The sequence below is a fragment of the Apteryx mantelli genome, chromosome 13 (assembly GCF_036417845.1).
Source record: "Apteryx mantelli isolate bAptMan1 chromosome 13, bAptMan1.hap1, whole genome shotgun sequence".
In the NCBI taxonomy this organism is placed as follows: domain Eukaryota; kingdom Metazoa; phylum Chordata; class Aves; order Apterygiformes; family Apterygidae; genus Apteryx; species Apteryx mantelli.
The window spans coordinates 26,543,181-26,564,184 of record NC_089990.1 but is presented as its reverse complement, the minus strand read 5'-3'; the positions used below and the strand labels follow the sequence as shown (position 1 = coordinate 26,564,184).

Below are 21,004 nucleotides of genomic sequence, written 5' to 3'. Positions count from 1 at the left end.
TGGTTTGGCACAGGACTGTGCAATGTGAGCGCGCGGCTGGCAAGTCAACCAGGGAGGCTGGCCCCAGGGGTGGCGGGGTTGGGGCAGCTGCGTCCCCTGCTTCTGGCAAGCCCGTGTGTCGGGATGTGGCATGGGGCCGCGGTGCCATTTTGGGGCACTCCAGCGGGGTATAGGCACCCTGCGGCCAAGGTTCCCCCCCGTGCACCAACACCCCCCTGCCTCCGTACACGCACAGCCAGAGCTGCCTGTGTGCACACATGTGGCTGAGCCAGGGGCTCCCACCCAGCTCCTTGGGTGCTGGCACCAGGGCACTGGTGCTGCCAGAGCTCGCTGGCATCTACAACCCCCAAAGAAGAGGACATCTGGGACCTGAGGACTGGTGGGAAACAGGTTTAAAATGCAGCAGGCATAGTTTTTCTAGAGGCATAAAACCCCCAAAGCTGTTTGCTCCCATGTAAATGAAGCTGGGCAGCAAGGCTGCCCTGGGCAGGAGCTGTGCCTGCTGGGGCAGTGGGACAGGCAGTCTGCCACCCTCAGAGGCAGCAGTTTAGCACAGGCAGCTTTGGCTGTAACGCTCCTGCTGTGTGCATTAGTCCAGAAATGGCTCTCCTTGTGTACATGGGGAATAGTGGTGTTTTCCTCTTTCTTTTGGCTTCCATATGGGTCAGGGTGTGCAAGAGAGGGCTGCCTCCCCCCACCCCATCCCTTGCCAAAAGTGTGCATCACCCATGGGTGCTGGCATCCCCCTGCATCCTTCCCCCAGCCGGCGTTGGGTACCAATAACATCCTCACCTTCCCTGACTGCAGCCCTGAGGGCTGGGAGCAGCACTTGGACCCTGGCAGGGGGAGCGGTGCCAAAAGGGCTTTAAGCCTAAACCAGGCTGAGCGCAAGGGCTTTGCTCCTTCATCTTGGAGCTGGAGCACTGTGCATCTGCATCCCGTGCAGAACGAGGATTTGGCCAGCATCAGCACCCAGCTTGCAGCCCGAAGCACAAGCAAAATACTGCTGGCGCCTGCCAAGGTATCACAGCCAGCACCTCGAGCCATGCCTGGCCCTGGCCTTGCTGTGGGCAGCTCCGGGCAGGCAGCCTCTGAGGGATCAGTGCATCCTTGCTGCTCCATAGGCTGGGGATAGCAAGCAAGGAAAGCTGGGCCAGCCCTTGCTCGGCCAGCAACAACATCCCCCCCCCTTGCCTATCTCCAGGATCCCACAGTGGTGCCAGCCAGGGGCCCAGCGCCAGCAGGAAGAGCTGAGCCATGGCCAGGGCCGCTCCTCCGCTCTCACTGCGGTTCCAGTGGCCCCGGCGCAGGCAGAGCTGGCAGCGAGCTGGGGAGGGAGGAGGCATCGCCAGGCACCACTCCAGCCTGGCAGCCCGGCTGCGATGAGTGGGGAGCACTGCCGTGCAGCCTCTCTGGCCCAGGGCAGGCGTTAGGCACAGCACCGAAAGAAGAAGAGCCAGGAAACGGGAAGCCTGATGCAGGTTTTTTCTGTACATAAGTGTTTTTGACACCACAGCCGGTTGCTTATAATAAAACAGAAATCAGAAAGAGCAGCCAGAATACACACCCAAAGGCAAAAAACCCTCGGCTTAAAAAAGGAGCTGTCCGGCCCCAGGAAGGGGAGGCTGGCAGCTGGGAGTCCAAGGGGAAGGGAGACACCTGCCCTGGCTGGGAATAAACACAACACAAAGGAAAAACAAACAAAAAAACCCACCCAACACTCCCACTGCGGAGCAGAGGAAGAGCCAGGAATAAAACAGAAAACCCCCAAAAAACAGATTGTCCCGTCCTCAAGAGTCCTGTTAGCACCTGTACAATAAAACTGTACCATCTCGGTGGAGCGGAGCACCCCTGCTCCACGCCCCGGCTGTGGGTGCCGGCACGCCGTGCCCCCTCTCTCCAGTAGAACTGCTCCTGGGGAAACGGCAGGGGTGGGTGGAGTGGGGAAGGGGCCCGGCAAAGCCCGCGTGAGGCGGCGAGGATGGACCCGCAGCAGCGAGCGAGCCCTGGGGAGGACAAGCTGCTGCAAGCGTGGGAGCTGCTGGGGGTTGCAGGCTGCAGCTGATGGGGCCAGGGAGCAGCAGCACGAACGAAACGCAGGAAGGAGCCTGATGAGAGGCTGGAGCAGAGCAGCTGGCTCTCAGCTGGCCTCGCTTGCAGGTGAGGGAGTGCCTTCAGCAGAAGCCAGCTCCAAAGTTAAGAGACACGGCTGTCCCCAGGCCCCCAGTGGAGGTGCGGGAGCCAGGGACTTCCCAGCTCTGCAGCTCAAGGGCTGACTGCTCCGTGGGGGAGCGCTGGCCTCGGGGAGTGCTGGAGAGGAACCAGAGGAAGCCCCTGTCCCCTAGCCTGGAGCTCACATAATCACAGTGATACAGACTCAGCAAAAAACAAAAGGAAACATTACAAATTAAATACTAATTAAATAAATACTATGGAAGACGTTGGGAGAGGGAGGGCAGAGAGAGGCGCAGTTCCATGGGGTCAGGCAGGGACAGGCAGAGGCACCTGCTGCTCCTCGCTTCAGCAGAGCCGGAGCCAGTCGCTGCCCCATGAGCTCCAGCTAACACAGCCCCCCAGGAGAGGGCTTCATCTCCTGCAGTAGCTGGACAGGGCTGGCAGGGAGCTGCCACCACTGCTGCTCATCAAAAAGGGACCCTGGAAAGTCCTTGGAGGCGAGTGTCATCTCTCCCCAGCTGGAGCTCGGGCACCACGAGGAAAGGTGGACTAGCTGGCCAAAGACTTGGGTCCCTGCTGCTGGCACTGAGAGGGCTGCTTCCCGTTGGTCCTTATTATTGCCTCACGATGCAGGGAACGGCTCCATCCCCGTCAGCTGCTCCAGGCCTCGTACTCCACTGCTGAGCCCAGCAGCTGCAGCAGCTCAGGCTCGTAGTGCACCAGCTCCACTGTCTCTGCAGCACCCGGCGCAAGCTCGGGGCTCTCCGGCACCTCGGCCTGGGCCAGCACCTGGCTGAGGGAGACCTGGCGCTGGAACTCGGCCTTGGGCAGCGTGGCAATCTCGAAGTGTGGGAAGCGGGCCTGGAATATGCGGGAGGACAGCTTCAGTCGCTTGAGAACGTCGGAGAAGAGGAACCAGTTGCAGGGCCTGCGGGGAAGGCAGGAGAGTCATGCATTAGGGAAGGAAGGGTCCATGGGCACGTTTCCCACCTGACCATCTCTGGGGTGAGCACATGCTGGCCTTCCCCTTGCCACAGTACCAACAGTGAGGTCCAGGTTGCACACTGCACTCAGCAGTCTGGACAGACCGTGTGTACAGAATAATGCCAGATCTAGGCTCCTAGAAATTGCCTGGTTTTGAATGCTCTTATCTCCTTAAAACACTCAAATAAGGACAGGGACATCAGTGTAAAAGTTAAATGTTAAAAGAGTGTCCTGGCAGCTTCCCCCCCTTGCCAGCAATGAACCACACTAGGGGCTCCATTTCCCTCCCTGTCATTTCTCCTGGGCACTGTGCATGTCCTGTTGGATGGGTAGAAATTGGCAGGAGGGGAAATTTGCTAAACAGGAAGAAAAAGTGGCATTTTTCTTGCTTCCCCTGCCAAGTCATTTTTCTCCTCCCTGCAGTTTAAGCGAATGCAATAGTCCAACAAAGAGCAGTCACAGAAGGTAGAGAGGGCAAGACTACTCACATACCTGTGTCTGATCACAGCAAAATGTCTATCTAAGCTACGATTCCAGTGCTGTGACCTGATCTAGACTTTCCCATGACAGAGGGAAAATGGTCTATTCACACCCATCAATGCAAGTTGTTGCTAACCATTGCTGGACAAAAACTGAGCCAAGAGCAACAGCAGAGGGAGAAGAGAGGGGAGGTTTTCTGACAGGCACAGTGTAGGGACACCATACAGCAATGGAATGCATTTGGCTAGGCAGTAGGATTACATGGGGAAATCCCTGACTAAACCCTTCTGCTCCCTGAGGACCCACGAGTCTATCTCAAGTGGTGCAGTGGTATTGGCCAAGCTGTCCCACAGCCAGAGCTCTTCAGGAAAATCACTAGTGGTTCCCTAGAGAACCACACGTTTCCAAACACTGACAGTGTTTCTGCAGGGGGCTGTCTGTAACTCAGTATCTCTAATCCTAATTTTAAGGAAAATAACCATCTGAGATACACAAGCCACTCTTAGCTTCAAGGAGCTCAGATGATTGACACGCTGTCATCTGTAAATAGGATGCCAGGGCTGTGACCACCAATGGTACAGAAGGGTATGCAACAAGCAGCTGACAAAAACAAACGTCTTCCAGAGAGTTTTGGTTTTACCTGCATTGCTTTTTGGGTTTGTTTTGAAACAAACCTCTATCCTTTCTTAAACCAGAAGAGTTTTTCCTTGCTCCTTTCCCTCATCTATATGCACCCCTCACCTATAGTCCCTCAGTCTGTCTCCCTTTTCCATCTCCTCTGGGGAACATGACCAAACTTCCTTTAAGTGATGAATTAAGGAGACCAAATCAGAACCTGAAGGACTTCACAGGCTTTGTGCCATATGCTAGTCAGCAGTCAATAATGCCCAGGCTGGGATTTCTCCAAGCACATCTGTGCTGCGGGAGCATCCATCTAAGTGAGTTGCCGGCTCCCTCCACAGTCATTGGAGAGCTGATCAGTCACATCCAGTGGTTCACCTCAGCCTGATGTTCACTCCTGCCTTTGTTTGGCTAAATCCCACTGTGCAGTCTTTGCTGACTGTAACAGGAGGCATGGGGTTCCCCTCCACTGTAGCATTAGTTTCCCCCAAATTCTCTCTGCTCCAGGAAATGATACTCACCCCCGAGAGACTGACACTTGGAGGTTATAGCTGGGAAGCAGTGGCTTGTCTGAGAACTCAAACATGAAGTTGTCTGATTCTTGCTCATCTTCCTCCTGGTCTGAACTTCCTGGAGGGTTGAGCAGGAGATCACATCCAATGCCATCCTTCCCCTCTGAAACAATCAAAACAGACGTTGGCATCAATCACAGTTTCACTCCAGCCAGCACTCACTGGTCCCTGGGGAATGACCAGTTACTACCACACTTCCATATGCACCTGCCCACAACATCACAGCAAATGTAAGAGAGAAATCCCAGGGGCTCCTCACACTTTCCTTCCAGCCCTTCATTTTGGAGAATGAGGGAGTGCTGGCTGCTCTGCATGCTAAGCTGCCTGGTAACTCCGCTCTGTGACTCTGTTAGGTTGAAAGAGCAAATTATGTTATAGTAATCTTCAGGTTTGCACTGATCCCACATGTGAGGCCATGTACTACCTGCTTGCAAGATGAAACTGTTTTCTTGGCTCAAACACACACTGACACCTCAGGCTCTTCCCGAAATGCCCTCAGTCATTTCCCCACTCCTTTGCCAGCACAGCCACCCTCAGCCTAGAAGCATCTGCACAAGTGGGGAAGGAAGTGGATGTAGGAGCCAAGCAGACAAAGCATCTCTAAGGACCATGGTTCCTATAAAGGAGGTCATTGTTCTCTGCTCTTTGGGCACTTCTCCACCCCAATTCCACTTGACAACTGTCAGCAGGTTACGCAGAGGTGTGTGCCAGGGGCTGTGTGTACATAAGGACTGCAAGATGATGCCACCAAATCGTGCAGCAGATCTAGAGGCTTATACAAGAGAACAACAATAAGGATGACTTTAGAGAAGCAGACCCACACATTTCTGGCTTAAGCCTTTCTAAGGGGTATGTGAGATCTAGCAGGATTTGCTTGCATAGAAGATGGAGAATAGCACATTCGATCCAGAAACAATTTGAACATGGTTAAGTTTACTGTTCACCAGTTTGGAAAGCATCTGTTGAAAAATAGCTTGCTGTCAGGATTTTATTATCAAAAGGTATGAATAGCCTTGGGTTTTCAAAGTGTTTTTGTCCTGCTGAGATAATACAGCTCCCAAAACTTTCAGAAAATAGGTTTAGATTCTATAGAGAGAAATCAGAGCAAATGTGCTGGTAAGCAAATAAACCAATCATGCAAAAGTTCAACACCATGCATAAAAGAAAAGGCTACACAAAAAGTGTTCTTATGGTATGCTGCACGAATAAGATCCAAGTGCCACACTGCTCTATGAATAAATGCAGCATCCAGTAAGAATGTTACTTTAACAGAGAAACAACAGCAGACAACAGAAGACACGGGCTCAAACAGGGTCTCAGGAAACAACAAAGTCATTTCTAAGTCCTCCAAAAGAGAAAAGTCCCTAAGAAACAGAAAAACAGGGTTTTTATACCTTCAAAACTTATTTTAGAATAGGACAAAAATAACTGATATGAATATTGGCCTGATATCACCTCTAGGCAAAGCTTAAGAGTGCCATGACTGAAGAATCACATTTCTTGGGTAATCCAGGAAAAAAAGAATTAAATGCATTTAATGTGGCAAAATTTATGGTTCTGTCCTGAGAACTCTTTTCACTTGGTCCTGTCCGCTAGCTTTACTGAAGGCTTCAGATGAGAACAGGAACATCCTGTACCATCACAGAGCAACATGGCAACATCAGGCACAACAATGTTAGTTCCAGGTGTAGAACAAAACCTTGGGGTGGGACGTTGTCTCTGGAGTAATGGCAGCGTGAAGCGCATGACACTGATGAGTTTACCATACCCAGATCTCAGAGCTCTCACACCCTGGTTTCTCTCATTATCCTGTGTCCCCCAGAGATTTGCACATCTAAGGGAAACCATGGACAACATTCCTGCTTCAAAGAATAGAAACGCATTGGGCCTGGGATTGCTCCTCCCACCCAGAGTGACATGCAATGTTTTGTGCTTCAGCTGGCTGCTCTGATGAAAAGGGAAACTTTGAAGAACTGAATCACTAAAGGAAGAGAAGCATTTCCGCTGAGCTGGTTTGTTGCCTTTGACAGCTGGGAGCAGCTCAGTTACTCTGTGACACAACCAGGTACTTCCCTGCCCTGGGGAAAGTCTTCTGTCAGTGACCAAAGGTGACTGCATAAGGTAACTGAGCCAAAAGGGCCCATTTCAAAAAAAAATGCAAGAAACACCACTACAAAGAAAACAGCCCCTTGTCACTAGCTTGGGCATCTTGCTCTTCCTTGCTTGTTCACATGCTGCCCTGCAGTATTGTCTGTCAAAACACAGGTGACAGAGGTCCAACAGTGTCACCTCACTATTGCTGTAAGCTGATCTAGATGTGGATGAAATGGGAGGTCCCTTTCTGTGCCTGTTGAACACAGGCCTGGCAAGATAAAGAACTACTTTCCAGTTAGATTAATTCCCTGCCACAACCCATCATACAGCCTCACAAAGACGCTGTCAAGGGCAACACTGGGAATGCTCCACACGGAGGGGTGAAAAGAGCTCTGACAGCAGTGTAGAGTTAGATCAGCTTAGAGAGACGATGGCAGTGATCCCAAGCCAGAGACGGAAATATCCCACAAGCTACACCAAACCCAGGGAGATCCAAAACATTTTGTGCAGCTGGCATTCCTCCAGGGATCATCAGCCTTGGGGCTGGGAGGGACCAGAGTTCTCCCAAGCAGTGTGGAGATACTTGTTAAAGCCTGAGGCACCTGAGATGCAAGCATCATCCCAATGAACACTGAAAGAATCTTTCTACTGGAGCAAGGATGAAAAGATGCTCCTAGGGATGTGCACAGGCAGATTCATGCTGGGTTTGTCTGGCTTTTTAACCAGCTTCAGGCAGCACAGGACAGAAGGAAGACAAAGCCTGACAGACGGCACCAGGCAAATGACAGAGACCCAGCAGAGGCACATTCACAGTGGCCATGATTTAGTGTGAAGTCCCAGTGGAAGAAATAGGACATGCTTAATTTAACAGAATAGGTAGTCTTCTTCCATCCTCAAACAAAACCTTCCAAAGAGCATAACTGAGGTCCAGGCAGAGGAAAATGAAGTGCTGTCACCAGCATTTCCATGTTTTCCTGTGGAGCCTTTCCCTGCATTAACCAAGCACTTAAGTAAGGTCCTTGTGAGCAGTGAACTGCTATCACTGATGGCATCTTAATAGCCCCTCACCTGACAAAAATGGCAAGAGTTGGGGAGGGTTTGCCTACTGAAAATCAATGGAAATTAGTTGTCTTTTTGCCTACTGGGGTGGAGGAAAGAAATGTGGAAAGATACAATGAAAGACAGGATTTTCAAGACAATCTAAGGGAGCCACACCAAAAAAAAAAAAGAGAAAGAGAGAGAGAGAACTGAAACAAGCAGCTAATTTTAACCAAAAGCAATCAGGTTGTTTAGCCTTCAAAGATCCATTCTTTCATTTCAGGGGTCAAGGTATACAAAAAGCAGAAAACAAGACAGCATGTTTCTGAATGACTTGCATGTGGCAGCTGGTCTCCTATGGGGTATGAGAATTGGCAGCCTACAATCCCATGCCAGGATCTTGAAGAGGAAAAGGCACTGATGAACGGGACATAATAAGCAGATACTCAAACTCAAGTACTTAAGCTCTCTGGGTTACCAAGAGCTCAGCCATGCTGTAGTAACCAAAAAGAGCCAAATCTTCTTACCTGCAAAACCACCCACAATTTTCCTTCCTTGCTTAACAGAGAAATCCAAGAGGGAGTCAGTAATAAATCAAAAGGGCTAATATTTTTAAGATATTACAGTCAAAGAAAAGCTATTTTTCTCTTGGTAATGAGGATTCTTCTCAAAGGATTGTGATAGCTTCAAGAGCTAGAAATCTAGAGGAAGGAGGCTCTGCTTTGAACAGTTTCCTTGGCATGCCTGAGACGCAAAGGCCTACGGACAAAGAGTTTTCTTAGAAATACAGAATTTCATCTGTTCTGAAATGAAGAGACATCAGGGTCCTCCAAGGATATCAAGACCAACTTTCCAAATACATCCAATTTTTTTCGTTTCTAAAAGGAGATCTAAAATGACAGTAGGAAACAACTAAAATCAACAGTCTTTGAGCTTGCCAAGTGCAGAAATAATCCAAGTCTTTACAGAGGACTTGACAGTGATGATCTACTGTCTTAGTGGTTGGGAGGGACTCTGCAGTCTGCTACAGGCCCGTGGCTGGATCCAGAACATCTTTATTCATGGACCCTAGCAGAACTGGAATAATATAGTGAACAATTTATGGACCTTTTGCCTGCACTATTTCAAGAAAACTCCTAAGCTGGTAGCCATCCTCTTCAGAAAGTCTTTGACAGTATAAGGTGCAAGTCATGCTTTCACTGGAAAATGCCTGGCATTGTAAGAGAAGGAACTCCTCCAGACAAATGCCCTTCTCTGAAGCAGAGGAGAGGGGTCTATAACCCCAAGGCACAGCTGTCCCACTGGATGGGCAGCTCTGAGAACCTGGAAGTTCAGGACTGCTACTAAGGAGAGCACCTCAAAGAAATAAAGATTTCCTCTGCTTTCCTTGGTTTTATCTTGATGACTGGCTAGCAAGGGAGTAACAAGAACTACGACAAGAATAACCTGCTACAGGATTGAGACCCAAAGACTCTCAGAAATCAGCAGCAGCTCATGCAGTCTAGTCTTGCACAGTTTTTACCTTACTCAGAGGGAACCATGCATGCCGCTTCCCAAAGAAAGACTCCCTTTCAGGAGCATTGGGAACTCCCAGCACGTAACATAATGGCGGGATCTCTCTGTACCACATGAGCTGGGAGGGAAGCTGACAGACAACCTGAGCAAGCGACACATCATTATCTAGCAGACATACTTCTTTCTGCTCTGCAGGTATAAAGGAAATGGGATGGACTGAACTCACCTAGTACAGAGCTGCTGTAGAAGTCCCATGCTGTTCGAGGATCCCCGTCTGTACGGCCCTGGAGATCCGAAAGGTAATCTAAGAAGAAAAAAAACGAGAGGGGAAATGCATATCTACTGGGTCAAAGCATGATCCTGGAGTGCATATCTATTGCTCCTGGGAAAAGCAGTGGAAATGAAGTGTTTTACCCTATTTTGCAGCTAGACCTTATGGCAAAAGCTGAACTACAACTTGCAAAAAGGGTGCCCCCCCTCAGGAGAGGACAACACGGCCCTGGGGCTGAGAAGATGAAATAGAAGCTAAAGTGGAAAACAACTGACAATACTGAGTGGGTTGGAAAGGAGGGTCCTTAGAATTGCCTTGAGTTCAAAATTACACCTCTAACAAACGTGTGCAGTTAAGCCCGGAGGAGCACTGACAGACAGACAGCTGGCAAACCAGACTTTTTCAAAACTGGAAAACTTCTCCGTTGTACCTGTGTGGGAACCACCATCTAACTCTAGCTGTTTCTGTCCTCCTTGCTGTTCTGTTGGAGCCACAACACTCTACACTAACAGCACAGAAAGTGGGCATGTGTTTCACTCTCAGCTACAGTAATGCAAAATGGTCCTTTGTAACAATGGCAGGCAAGCAGCATTTGGGCAGAACAGTTTTAGAGTAGATGGCATCATTACTTGGCAGCAAAAATATATTCATTTAGGCTATGCTGTAGAACCAGGAACTGCAGGTATTAAACACAGCGTCTTCATCCTTCATCCACAGCCCTGCCTGTATAGTTATGTGATGACCACATTGCCAGCATTCTGGCCTTGTACATTAAAGACTGAAAAGTTACTTGTATCTTACTTGAAAAATGATATATAATTCTATAATTAGAGGTTGCGTTGTAAAAATGCACACATAGGACACGATAGAGCTAAAGTTATTCAACCCCTGCTGCTCAAGCACTTCTCAACCCGTGGGCACCCAGATTTGGTCCCGTGTGCTGCCACACAGGAAGGATGGAAGCACTGCCACCCCCAGGCTTGCACCTACCACAAAGGAAGCGCTTCATCACTTCACTGGTGGCAAGCTTCACAGCTGTCTGTCCAGAGTACGTGGCCAGAGTGGGGTCAGCACCATAGGAGAGTAGAAGCCACATGGTTTCCAGGTTGTCATTTGCCACTGCATCGTGGACAGGCCTGCAAAGACGGAAGCATTAGCAGATAAAGAGATCAGAAGAGTTCACAAAGCAAATGATCTGTTTCTCGTTAAGACAAATCTAGTGATGACTGGCAGTTCTTCCTGGAAAACTGCCCCTGGCTCACTGCCCAATGCTGTTCAGGGCTTCCCTGATGTCCTCCCTCTTGCTGGCTTGCCTTGTGCCATCCTGTGCGCTGCAGTTCACGTTGGCGCCATGTTCCAGCAGAATGTGCAGGATATCAATCCAGCCTCGTGCGCAGGCTTCGTGCAGAGCTGTGTAGCCAGCATTGTCACGGTGGTTCACGTCACTACTCTTTTTCTGCAGGCAATAGAGTACTACGTCCTGCAGGAACAAGATCAGCACAGGCCTGGTTACACACAAACCAAAACGGGGCAGTGCAGGCACAGAAAAGCAAAATCCTCCAAAATTCACCTTGTAGCCCAGGCGGGCCGCTCGCTGCAGAAGGGTCTCCCCAGCATTTTTGTTCACAATCAGCCGCCGAGCTTCAGGAGGAATGTGCTGGGCCACAGGTAACTCAGGGGAACACCCTGGGCTGACCCGACGGGACTTACAAACTGGCCACAAGTCCTGAGGCTTCTTCAGAGAGCGCATTTTGGGCTGATTCCAGCATCCTTTCACCTGAAAAAGAATGGAACACAGCTCCTTGGCACATGCAGCCATTGCTTACTAACAGGAACCCCCATCTTGTTTCTCCCCACATACAGCATTCCCCTCATCAGTCCAAGACATACCTTCCCCTCATCACAGATCCCTGCCAGGTGTTTGGTTTTGCATTTGCGTTTTCCTGATGGTTTCTCCAGCTCTTCTTGGATGGCAGAGCTGCCCGAGTGCTCCAGAAAAAAGCCATTTCGAAAGTCTGGGCGTCCTTGAGACTTTCGGGGAGATGGGGAAAGCCTACTTCTCAGTTGTAGCTCTGTGCCTTTGCCCTGCCCAGACTCCTTCTGCTTCCGGTACCTAAAATCTAAAGGAGAAATGGAATGAGGAGCTTCTATCAGTGCAGAACCAAAGGGCAGCAACCCCGATCTCTGCCCACCACTCAAAACAAACTAATCCCTGCAAATCTTTGATGGCTACAAATCCGGAAATCCAGACCCACAGTAGAGTCACTGCAGTAAGAACAAGCACAGTGAGGTCACAAATTTTACCCATCAGGGATGGACTCAGAATGAACACAAGATGCACAATGTCAGACAGCCATCCTGGCTTAAAAAGGCCAATCCTACCAAGATCTGGGACTTGCACGCAACTGATTAAGATTTTTCTTTAGGTATGACAGTCAGGTGGGTCAGGGTCTCCCTGGGCAGGGAACCCAGTAGGAAACAGCCCAGCTTGTCAGCATGCTTCCCAGTAGTTTGGTCACTGCATGCTGCTATACAGTGAATTCCCCTAATATCTGCAAAGCTAAGCAGGTCTCACATGGGACACCTCTCAGAGGGAAAGAAAATTTGGGAGGTATCCCCTTTACGCTGTGGAACAGTTGTTATTTTGCTGCCTACAAAATCAGACCCTGCCTTGCCCTCTCATGTCTTCCCCTTAACTTAAGTAGTATATTAACATTTAATTTAATATGCATTCAGGCAGGAAGTAGCACAATGCCTCAAGGGAAATCCAAGCTTTTCTTCCTCGCATTATGCGGAACTGCAGGGTTGTTCATTACAGAACCCTAAACATTGTGCAAGGGCATGCACTCTGGTTCACTTAAATAGCAACATACCATAAAAAGGGCATGACAGTAACTGTAAAACAAAGTATGGAATGAGAAAGTAAAGCCTCATGAACATATAACTGCACTGACTTGCGTGAGGCCTCTTTGCTGTAGATCATCAGTGTTGGAATAAAATAGGTTACAAAGGAAGGACAGCATGCAGACAGCTTTTGGGAATCAGAGTCTCTCAAGACGGCTCTCTCCACAGCTTTGAGCACTTCATTTGGGAACAGTCCTCTGCTTCATTTCTAGGCGAAGGGCTAGGAGATGCTCCAGTAGGTTAGTTCAAAGGATAAAGAGAGGAATCCCCAGGAAGAAAATGTTTGGGTCCATTAGGGATGCCACATGAAAGACTGACCCTTCTGTCTCTAGTACCTAGGCAAGTTTCGTAGATCTCTAGGAGCAGCATCTTCAACTTCCAAGTTGTGCTGATATTTTAGATTCTCCACATTAAGCACTGCAAATAACTTCCATCCAGGCTTGTTATTGCTAGGAACCAGAGGCCATGGATCTTGCTAAGAAAAATGGGTTTGGCTGAGATACCAATGTAGAACCACATATAAAATCATGAAGCATGCACATCTTAAGTAGTGTGTAATATTCAGGTCTCCACATCTCAGGAAAGACGGAGCGGTGGTGAAGAAAAGCAACTAAAATGATTGAGGGGTGGAGAACCTGCCTTTTGAGAGAGGCTGGGACTCCTCAGTCTGGAGAGAAGGCTGAGAAGGATGTGATCAAGGCTTACAAAATCACAGAGGGATAGATTAGTTACACACAGAAATCTTACTCACCCAATCCTGCAATAGAAGATGTAGGGGAACTCTATGAAATGATAAAAGAAAAGACTTTGTAGAGCACAGAGTGAACTTCAGGGATTTACTGCCACAGGAGGCAGTGGAGGTGGATGATATAAGCAGGATCAGAAAGAGTTTAGACAAATTTATGGACAACAAACCCATAAAAGAATCATAAAAGGACTGGGCAGAGACATCCTTTCTGAGGTCCCTAATTCAGCTGCTCTGGATGCTGGGGAACACCAGTGGACTGGAGCCAAGGAAGTAGCTGTGCTTGCCCTGCATAGCCTCTCTGCTTGTCCTGGTTCGGAGAAAACAGCAGGCTAGACAGGCCCTAGCCTGACACCATACAGCATATTGGATGTACATAAGCAAGAAACAGATGAAGTTTCCTTAAGAGAATAGGCCTGCCTTGCTCTGAACAAAGTAGAGCTCATCATGAGACATTATCGGGGTTGGTAGTTCTAACTTCCCACTGCATAGAACACAATATTTCTTTTTTAAATTCACGCACAAGTATTAGACTGTATTTAAGAAAAGTTTTAGCAATGATATTCAATTGTCAAGAAGACAGCACATGGCAGTCACTAACCTGCTTGCTCTTTTGGAAGCAGTCACTGGACAGAGACTTCTGCTGGGCTGTCTATAACACTATTCTTGTCCCTTTTACAAAATTATGACACTTGAACAGCTAAGCCCAGGGCAGTGTACAAGGAATTGAGATACTCCTCCCTTTTGCATGTTCCCTGATATCTGATTCCTTCTGCCAATGTGCAGGAGGTCTGTGTTTTAGACCAAGACTTTTAGATCAGCCCATCAATGTAGTATTTAATACACCTCATTTGGCAGAAAGCAAGTCTGTGCGAGAAAACATGCTCTCATCGATGGAACAGCTGCCCGTGGGGAGGAAACAGATATGAAATGGCGTGAGCCTATGAAGAGTGGGGAATGGGATGAGGAAGAACCAAGTCTCTGGCTGGTGCATGAAGAGAAAGTGGTGAAAAAACAAAAAATGTGTGCCTTGCCTTTAGCTGACGTGACCATCACTATCAGCAGTAAAATGCCAAAGAATGTGTTCATAGACGAACAGCCAGCCCAGCTGATCAAAGTGGTCTGCCCAAAATCAAGGGAGCATTGGTCAGAGAGAGAAGACACTTCCAATGGATCAAAATATTTTTACTATCAAAGCGATATAGCCTCCTTTATTCAAGTGCCTTGAAGCCAAGGGTCCCGATTGTTTTCTGGCTACGCTTGGATGATGAGGTGGTATCAGCAACCAAATGCTGAAAGTGGTATGCTTATTTTAAGACTCCACCTTGCCCCCGGAGGGGATCTGGCCACAACAAACCAGGCATTTGTCAGTGGATCACTGCAGCTCGTATCTAAAGATGATGCAGAGTCTTTAGCTAGTACTGAATGCAGCTGTCTGCTTTCTCTAAAGACATGGGCTGGCCTCATGTCCCTCTTGAGCCTTCCAGCCACCTTTCAATGCCAGTGTAAAGCCTGGGTCCTAATCTCCAAAGCCAGGAATGCCTCTAGGCCATGAGCTGAATCTCAGAATCCAAAATACAGAAGCTCACACATCTGAGGACCAAGTAACCAAATGGTCTCTGAGGGAAGCTGGCTATGGAACCATCCTTGAGAGAGAACAGACAACTTTGTGATGTGTGATAAAGCTCCTGGAAAAAAAAATCTCTCCAAATGTTGCTGAACTCATACCTTCTTTTCAGGCTCCGTTTTGAAGAGGCTTCGGTGGGAGACAGTCTAAAAGAGTTCATAGAAAGCAATGCAAAGATGCCAAGAAGCCCATTAGAAACTTTGCTACTGATTTCACACGGAGGCAGCCAGACAGTACAGCAGTGTAAAACTATGGTAGAGCAGACACCTAGCTTTGGAGAGCACACAGTAGGATGAAAGTGGCTTAAAAGCACACATATCTGAGACTATAGAGATGAGACTAAGAGTTAAACACCCAATTGACTTTCCACCCCCTCTGGACAGCCCACAGCAGATTTTTAGCAGTACTGAGGGCTAGGACACAAAAGAAACCCTGTGACTAACCTGAAACAACAGAGTTTAGCAGGCAATGTGCTAACTAAGCATCCCGGTCAACAGTTTTACCTTTACAGAAAGCACACTCATTGAAAATCACAACTGGTCAGCTGCTTGATTCAGACCACGCAGGGAAAGAGGTCTTCAGAAGCACAGCACCATCACTTTCTAACCTAACCTCGCTAAGACTGCCCTTTGCCAGGCCATCTTTACTACCTACTACATAGTGCCTCAGTAGCATCTCAGCTTCTCCTGAGGACTGTCAGTCTGAGCATTGATGCGGTGTGGCAGAAGGCAACAGGTCCACAGTCATTACATCACTTCCCACAGAAAGGCCCAAGCGCAGGAAGAGCTGGCAGCCCTCAGAGAAGCACTTCTCCCAGGGTGGCACTGTGGCAGGGGCATGCTCTTTTGCAACACTGACAGAAGTTACCTGCAGGACAGCTCAGGCAGAGCTACACACAGTCTGGACTACCAGCCAGATGTCAACACGTACATTTGGACATGTATGTTTTGCTGGATGAATACCACCCTTGCTTCCAACAACCTCAAAATGCCCCTGAACAGACAGAGATAGCTGGCTGACAGTTACATATTTCAAAACATCCAGGAAAAGGGAGTGCAGAGACCACTAAACCTCAGGGACACACAGATCACAGATTTAGTTTTGACCACATAGTCAGGGCAGTTATTGAAGAAGAAGTGCAAGAGTGGAGGTAGAGCAGGAAGCACAACACAGGCAGGTGGCACAGCTTTCTCCTCTTAGCAAAGCTGCAAATACGAACCACAGCGCCACTTGCAACACACTGACTTTGTTAATATTCTCCCTCATGCTCTGTGGTGCAAGCTTGCAAGTTAACTTAATCAAGCAAAACAAAGCATAAAGAAGGCCAGCTGAAATGCAGTGGCTCCACCTCTCTCTATTTTAGCCAGGAATGCTGAACACCTCCCAGGGGTCCACGCTTGTCCATAAAAAATTTGCTGTGCTACCTCCTCCAATTCTCATTTTCCCACATCCTCTACCTAATTAGCCACACAAGATGGTATTCCCTACCCTAAAATGTACTTTAAATATTCTTTAAAGAGCTGACCAGCTGAAGTGGTCCATGCGAGCCCACTGCTCTAGTTGTAATGACAAAACTCCATCATTATAAATATATAAAATGGCCTGGGGCCCAGGCTCCTGGTACCAGAAACCCCTTCCCAAACTATACCTGCTTTGGATTTTCGCCTCCTGTGGGGGTAGCCCACTTGCTCCTCCTCTCGCTCGGTCAAATATTCCCCTGTCTGGTATTTCCGACTTTTCTGCCGTCTCCTTTTCTTCCTTTTGATGTGGCTGTCATCTTCCTCCTCCTCATTGGGCTCCCACAGCTGCCTGGGTGTTTCCACTCTCCAGGGCAGCTCCCGGGCCCTCCGCAAGTGACAGCCGCTCCTCTCTGACAGGGACCTGTCCCTGGCCCTGCGACTATGATAGCGTGATGTCCTGTGGGATTTTCGCAGCTTGCGACATTTCAAGGACGTCTCTTCCTCCTCTTCCTCCTCCTCCTCCTCCTCCTCTTCTTCTTCTTCCTGATCCTCTTCCAATGGTAAAATCTCCTGACCGGTCACATCGCACTCTCCTGTCAAGCTAGCAGAAGAGCCAGCAATGCTTCCTGAAAGAAAGTGGAATTTCTAACTGACAAAAAGAGCCAAGGATATTGGCAAGAAAAAGCCCTGTGGGGCAGGACAGAAGACAGGGACAAGGCCATGTAAACAGAGAAATGCTCCCACTCCACTCAGGACTCGTTTGATCTGAGAGGGCAGCAAAGTACCCTGCCTTTGCTCAGCAGCGATGTCTCCGTTTCCAGGACCCACGGCAATGACTCACCTGATTGACTACGCGTCCGGCTGCTCAGCACCACTGGAATGAAATCCCGGAAATTGTTCTTGGGCTTCTTCTCAAGGTAACCTGTGAAGATAACAAAGCCTTGAGAAACAATGCCACCGAAAAGTCAGAAGGAAATTTGTGCAAGCAAGACTGCTAGCCTGGAAAGGGCAGTCTGGCATCACATTTCAGCTCCATCTAGAATCACAGTCCGCTTTGGGAAGTGATCAACTCCAGAGCCATGCAGCTTTAGAACTGCAGTTGGCTCCATGGCAGAAGAGCACCGGCGCTAAAGGAAACACTGCAGCTGGACAGGGTGAGAACATTTTGCCACCTTAAATTCGTACCAGTACCTTCCTCATGGCTGTCCGCCCGGTGTGCTGGCGATGGGAATTCTGTCTTCGCCGGCCTCCTGCGCTTACGCTTCAGTCTGAGGCTGTTGTGATCTTTCACTGATCCCAGGCCAGCTCGGCTTTCTCGCTGGCTAATTTCATGCAGATCATCATGGTGTTTTCGCCACTGCGAATGGAGGATACAGGTTGAAGCTTGAACTGCCAACTAACTGTGCTGGAGGAGCTAAGGAGAAGGGATGCCAAAATGCTGTCCCACACCAACACCGCTGCTGCCCTTCAGCATTTTTGAGACCCACATACAACACAGAGCTCAGGAATTTGTAGATATCCAGATCCACTTTTGCCCTAGAAAGCCTGCAGACCCAGGTATTTCAGATATTAATCCACCGTCAGGTAACGCCAAAGAGCATGGATAGAAAGTCAGTATAAGCCCCAGCTCTGTGCAGTAAGCTGCTCTCCCCAGCAAGAGCTCCTTCCTCACTCCTAACCCTACCTGCTAACCTTTTTGATAACCCAATAGTCCCAGCTACAGCCATATCTGGCAGCTATCCCCCTCCTTGGCATTGGAGACCCTTCCTCACAGCCTCTCACCCACCTTCCGGCCATGCATGTTCTGGCTCCCTGATTTGCTTGCAGGCTCCTCGCTGTCCTGGGCTTTGCATTTCAGTCTCTTGTGAGCCTGCTTGATATCCCCATCATGCTGCCGCTTGGTCTTGCAGCGGGCACTGCCCTCTTGTTTGATTTGGCCTGCTGCCTTGAGCTTGACCTCAGTAAAGGCCTGGGCAGCAGCCCCAGCTCGCGGGCAGGCCGCAGAAGCAAATGACATGTCACACTCCACTCGCTCCTTCTTGAGCCTGCATAGATCCACCTGACGCATGCACTGGGGCGGTTCTGCAGCTGGCTGCTCCTGGGAGCCTTCGCAGCCCCCCTCCTTGTGTTGACTCTCTGTGGGTGCAGTAGGCACCTCCGAAATTGTTCGCAGGCTCTGCTGCCCTACTGTGGGCAGATCATGCGACAAATAGGCTGCTAACACTTGGTTTTTAGGCTTTGCATCCAGCTGTTTGAGGCTACAGCTCCCCTGGGGAGCCTCAGTCTGTACGTTGCTCTCCTTACTGGAGTCAGCCTCTGGTTCATCACACTCTTGACTCTTCTGAGGGTTTTCTGGCTTCCCCTTTCCCCCTTTCACATCCAAAGGACTGGCCTGAAGAGATGGACCTGCATTCAGTGGGCCTGGATTGGCAGGCTCCTCATAGAGTTTGGGCAAGGTCCGGCAGTTCTTGCTCTTGGAGGCAGCTTCCCGTTCCAGAGATGGGAGCCTGGGCAGTCCCTCTGGTGTGCTTTGGGTTGCTGTGCCAGACTCTGCAGGCTGCATGCTAGGGAATGTCGGGAGCTCCCCTGCACCAGAGGGCTTGCAGGCGCTGCTCTGGTTTGGTGGCAGCTGCCCCACTGTGGAGATGCCAATCGAAAGCAAAGGGGTTTGATGATAAGGAGACCAGCCGAGAGGCAGAAGCTGAGGATTGGAAGGTTTTCCATTTACCGGGCAACGGGGGTAAACACTTCCCTGGCCAGGATTCCAGGTAGAGATGTCCTTGGATTGACACAAAGGAGCTCCTGAAGCAACTCTGCCATGAAGAAGTCTCTTAGCAGGATCCTGCTGTCCCTCTGCACTGACCTGGCTGGCTTTCTTCCCACAGGGAATCCCAGCATTTCGAGGCTCTCCCTGATCAACAATGGAAATAGGCTCCTGCTTGGGAAGGTGGCGAGGGTCCCTGCTGAAGCTCACACTGGAGTCCTTGCTGAGCAGCAGCGAGGCGGGGACTGGGTTGGCCACCCCGACGTAGGTGCCTGGAATGGTGCTGATGAGTGTGGTGTTCTTCACCCAGGAGCCCTGCTCCCCGTTACGCAGGAACTCGGGGAAGATGACGAAGGGAGGGGTGGTGCCCAGGCACGAGGTGACACTGCTGCCCGTGCTCTGGGTTGCACGCTGGGACTTGGACAGGACTGTGGTGAGCAATGCTTTGCCGCTGGTGTGCACGGGTGTGAGGATGGGCATAGGAGGTGTCTTGCGTTGACTGGGTGGAGGCAGTTTCTGGCGATTGGACTTAGAGGACAGATCAAGAGGCATCTCACTGCACTCTGGAGAGGGGACCATCTCACGCTCTAGCTGCGGAGGGGACTTCAGAGGAGAAAGTGAAGTAGTAGCCCCCTGCACGTGCGGCTCGGGAGCACCTGGGGCTCTGGTGTGTGTACCAGTGCCCGACGAAGGGGCACTGCTTCCACATGATGCTGCCAATGGAGGCTGGCTGGATGAGAGGGAAGGGCCAGCTGTGGATGGGAGAGCACCATCGGCAGCAGTTTGGGCACCACTTCCGCTTGAAGGTGAAGAGCAGCTGAGCTGATTCACCTCCACAGACACCACTTTGGCATCTGAAGTCAAAGGTCTGGTCACAGAGAAGGTGCAGGGGTAGGAGCGCAGCTCTGGGGAAGCAATAATTCCTGGCAGGCAACGCTCGTGTATATAGGAGGGCAGGACAGGGAGGGTGAGCGTGGAGGAGACCCCCAAGGTACTTGGAAGTGTAGCCACACTGAGCGGCTGCCCACAGCTGGGTGGAGGGATGTACACTAGTGGCTGGCTTGGGCTCAAAACTGCCCCAGGCTGAAAGGACAGGGGCATTTTTTGCATAGCAGGGGCCTGAGATGTGGGAAAGCACACTCTATTCAAAGTGAAAGTAGCTGGGGTGGAGGCCGATGTGTTGCAGCTGGAAGCAACCACGGATAATGTCCCCTCTGCCAGCACTCCCAGCCCTTGTGCTCCAGTGCTTGGGGTGCTTTTCTCCTTCGCAGCAGGCTCACTCTCTGGAGCTGCAGAGCAGGCTGCAGGAACATCAGCCTGCTTGTCGCTGTGAGGATCTGCAGGTGTCCAGGCAGCATCAGCACCAGTGCTCTCCTGCTCAGTAGCTCTGGGGATTGCTGGCTCTTGCCCTCTGCCATCCCCCTGGCTTGCCAGAGGGCCCAGGACATCATCTTCTTTCACAGTCTTTCCCACACACTCTGGGCTTGGGTTGGGATCAGGTGGCTGCTCTTCCAGTTTGGGACCAAGCTTTTCCTCCACCTTGCCATCTGCATCCAGCCCCTGGGCATTGCTGCCACCACCGCTGACTGCTGTGAGCTCCACCTGCAACAAGAAGGGAGAAGATGTTCCTTAGAGCTGTGCAAGTGGCTCCTAGTGAAGCAGGCAATACTTTCCCCTCCCTAGGCCCTCACAGGATGTTGAGAAGGCCACGCGTGGGGAAGTGGCAAACAGCTTTTGCCAAAACAGAGAGTTGC

The 21,004-nt window shown here is 50.1% G+C and overlaps 1 protein-coding gene across 2 annotated transcripts in view; it reads right to left on the bottom strand.

The window, feature by feature from the left end:
* Window positions 1–1,471: 1,471 nt before the first annotated feature.
* The window catches only part of BCORL1 (BCL6 corepressor like 1), a 31,266-nt gene continuing 11,733 nt past the window's right edge, over window positions 1,472–21,004 (bottom strand). For both annotated transcript variants that reach the window (XM_067304487.1, XM_067304488.1), the window contains exons 4-14: window positions 18,273–20,852; window positions 17,678–17,843; window positions 17,328–17,408; window positions 16,675–17,112; window positions 11,641–11,870; window positions 11,321–11,527; window positions 11,064–11,230; window positions 10,741–10,886; window positions 9,706–9,783; window positions 4,782–4,935; window positions 1,472–3,103 (exon numbers count right to left, since the gene is read on the bottom strand). In XM_067304487.1, the coding sequence (XP_067160588.1) occupies window positions 2,827–3,103; window positions 4,782–4,935; window positions 9,706–9,783; window positions 10,741–10,886; window positions 11,064–11,230; window positions 11,321–11,527; window positions 11,641–11,870; window positions 16,675–17,112; window positions 17,328–17,408; window positions 17,678–17,843; window positions 18,273–20,852 (4,524 nt within the window). In that variant the 3' untranslated portion in view covers window positions 1,472–2,826. The remainder of the gene's footprint in view (window positions 3,104–4,781; window positions 4,936–9,705; window positions 9,784–10,740; window positions 10,887–11,063; window positions 11,231–11,320; window positions 11,528–11,640; window positions 11,871–16,674; window positions 17,113–17,327; window positions 17,409–17,677; window positions 17,844–18,272; window positions 20,853–21,004) is intronic.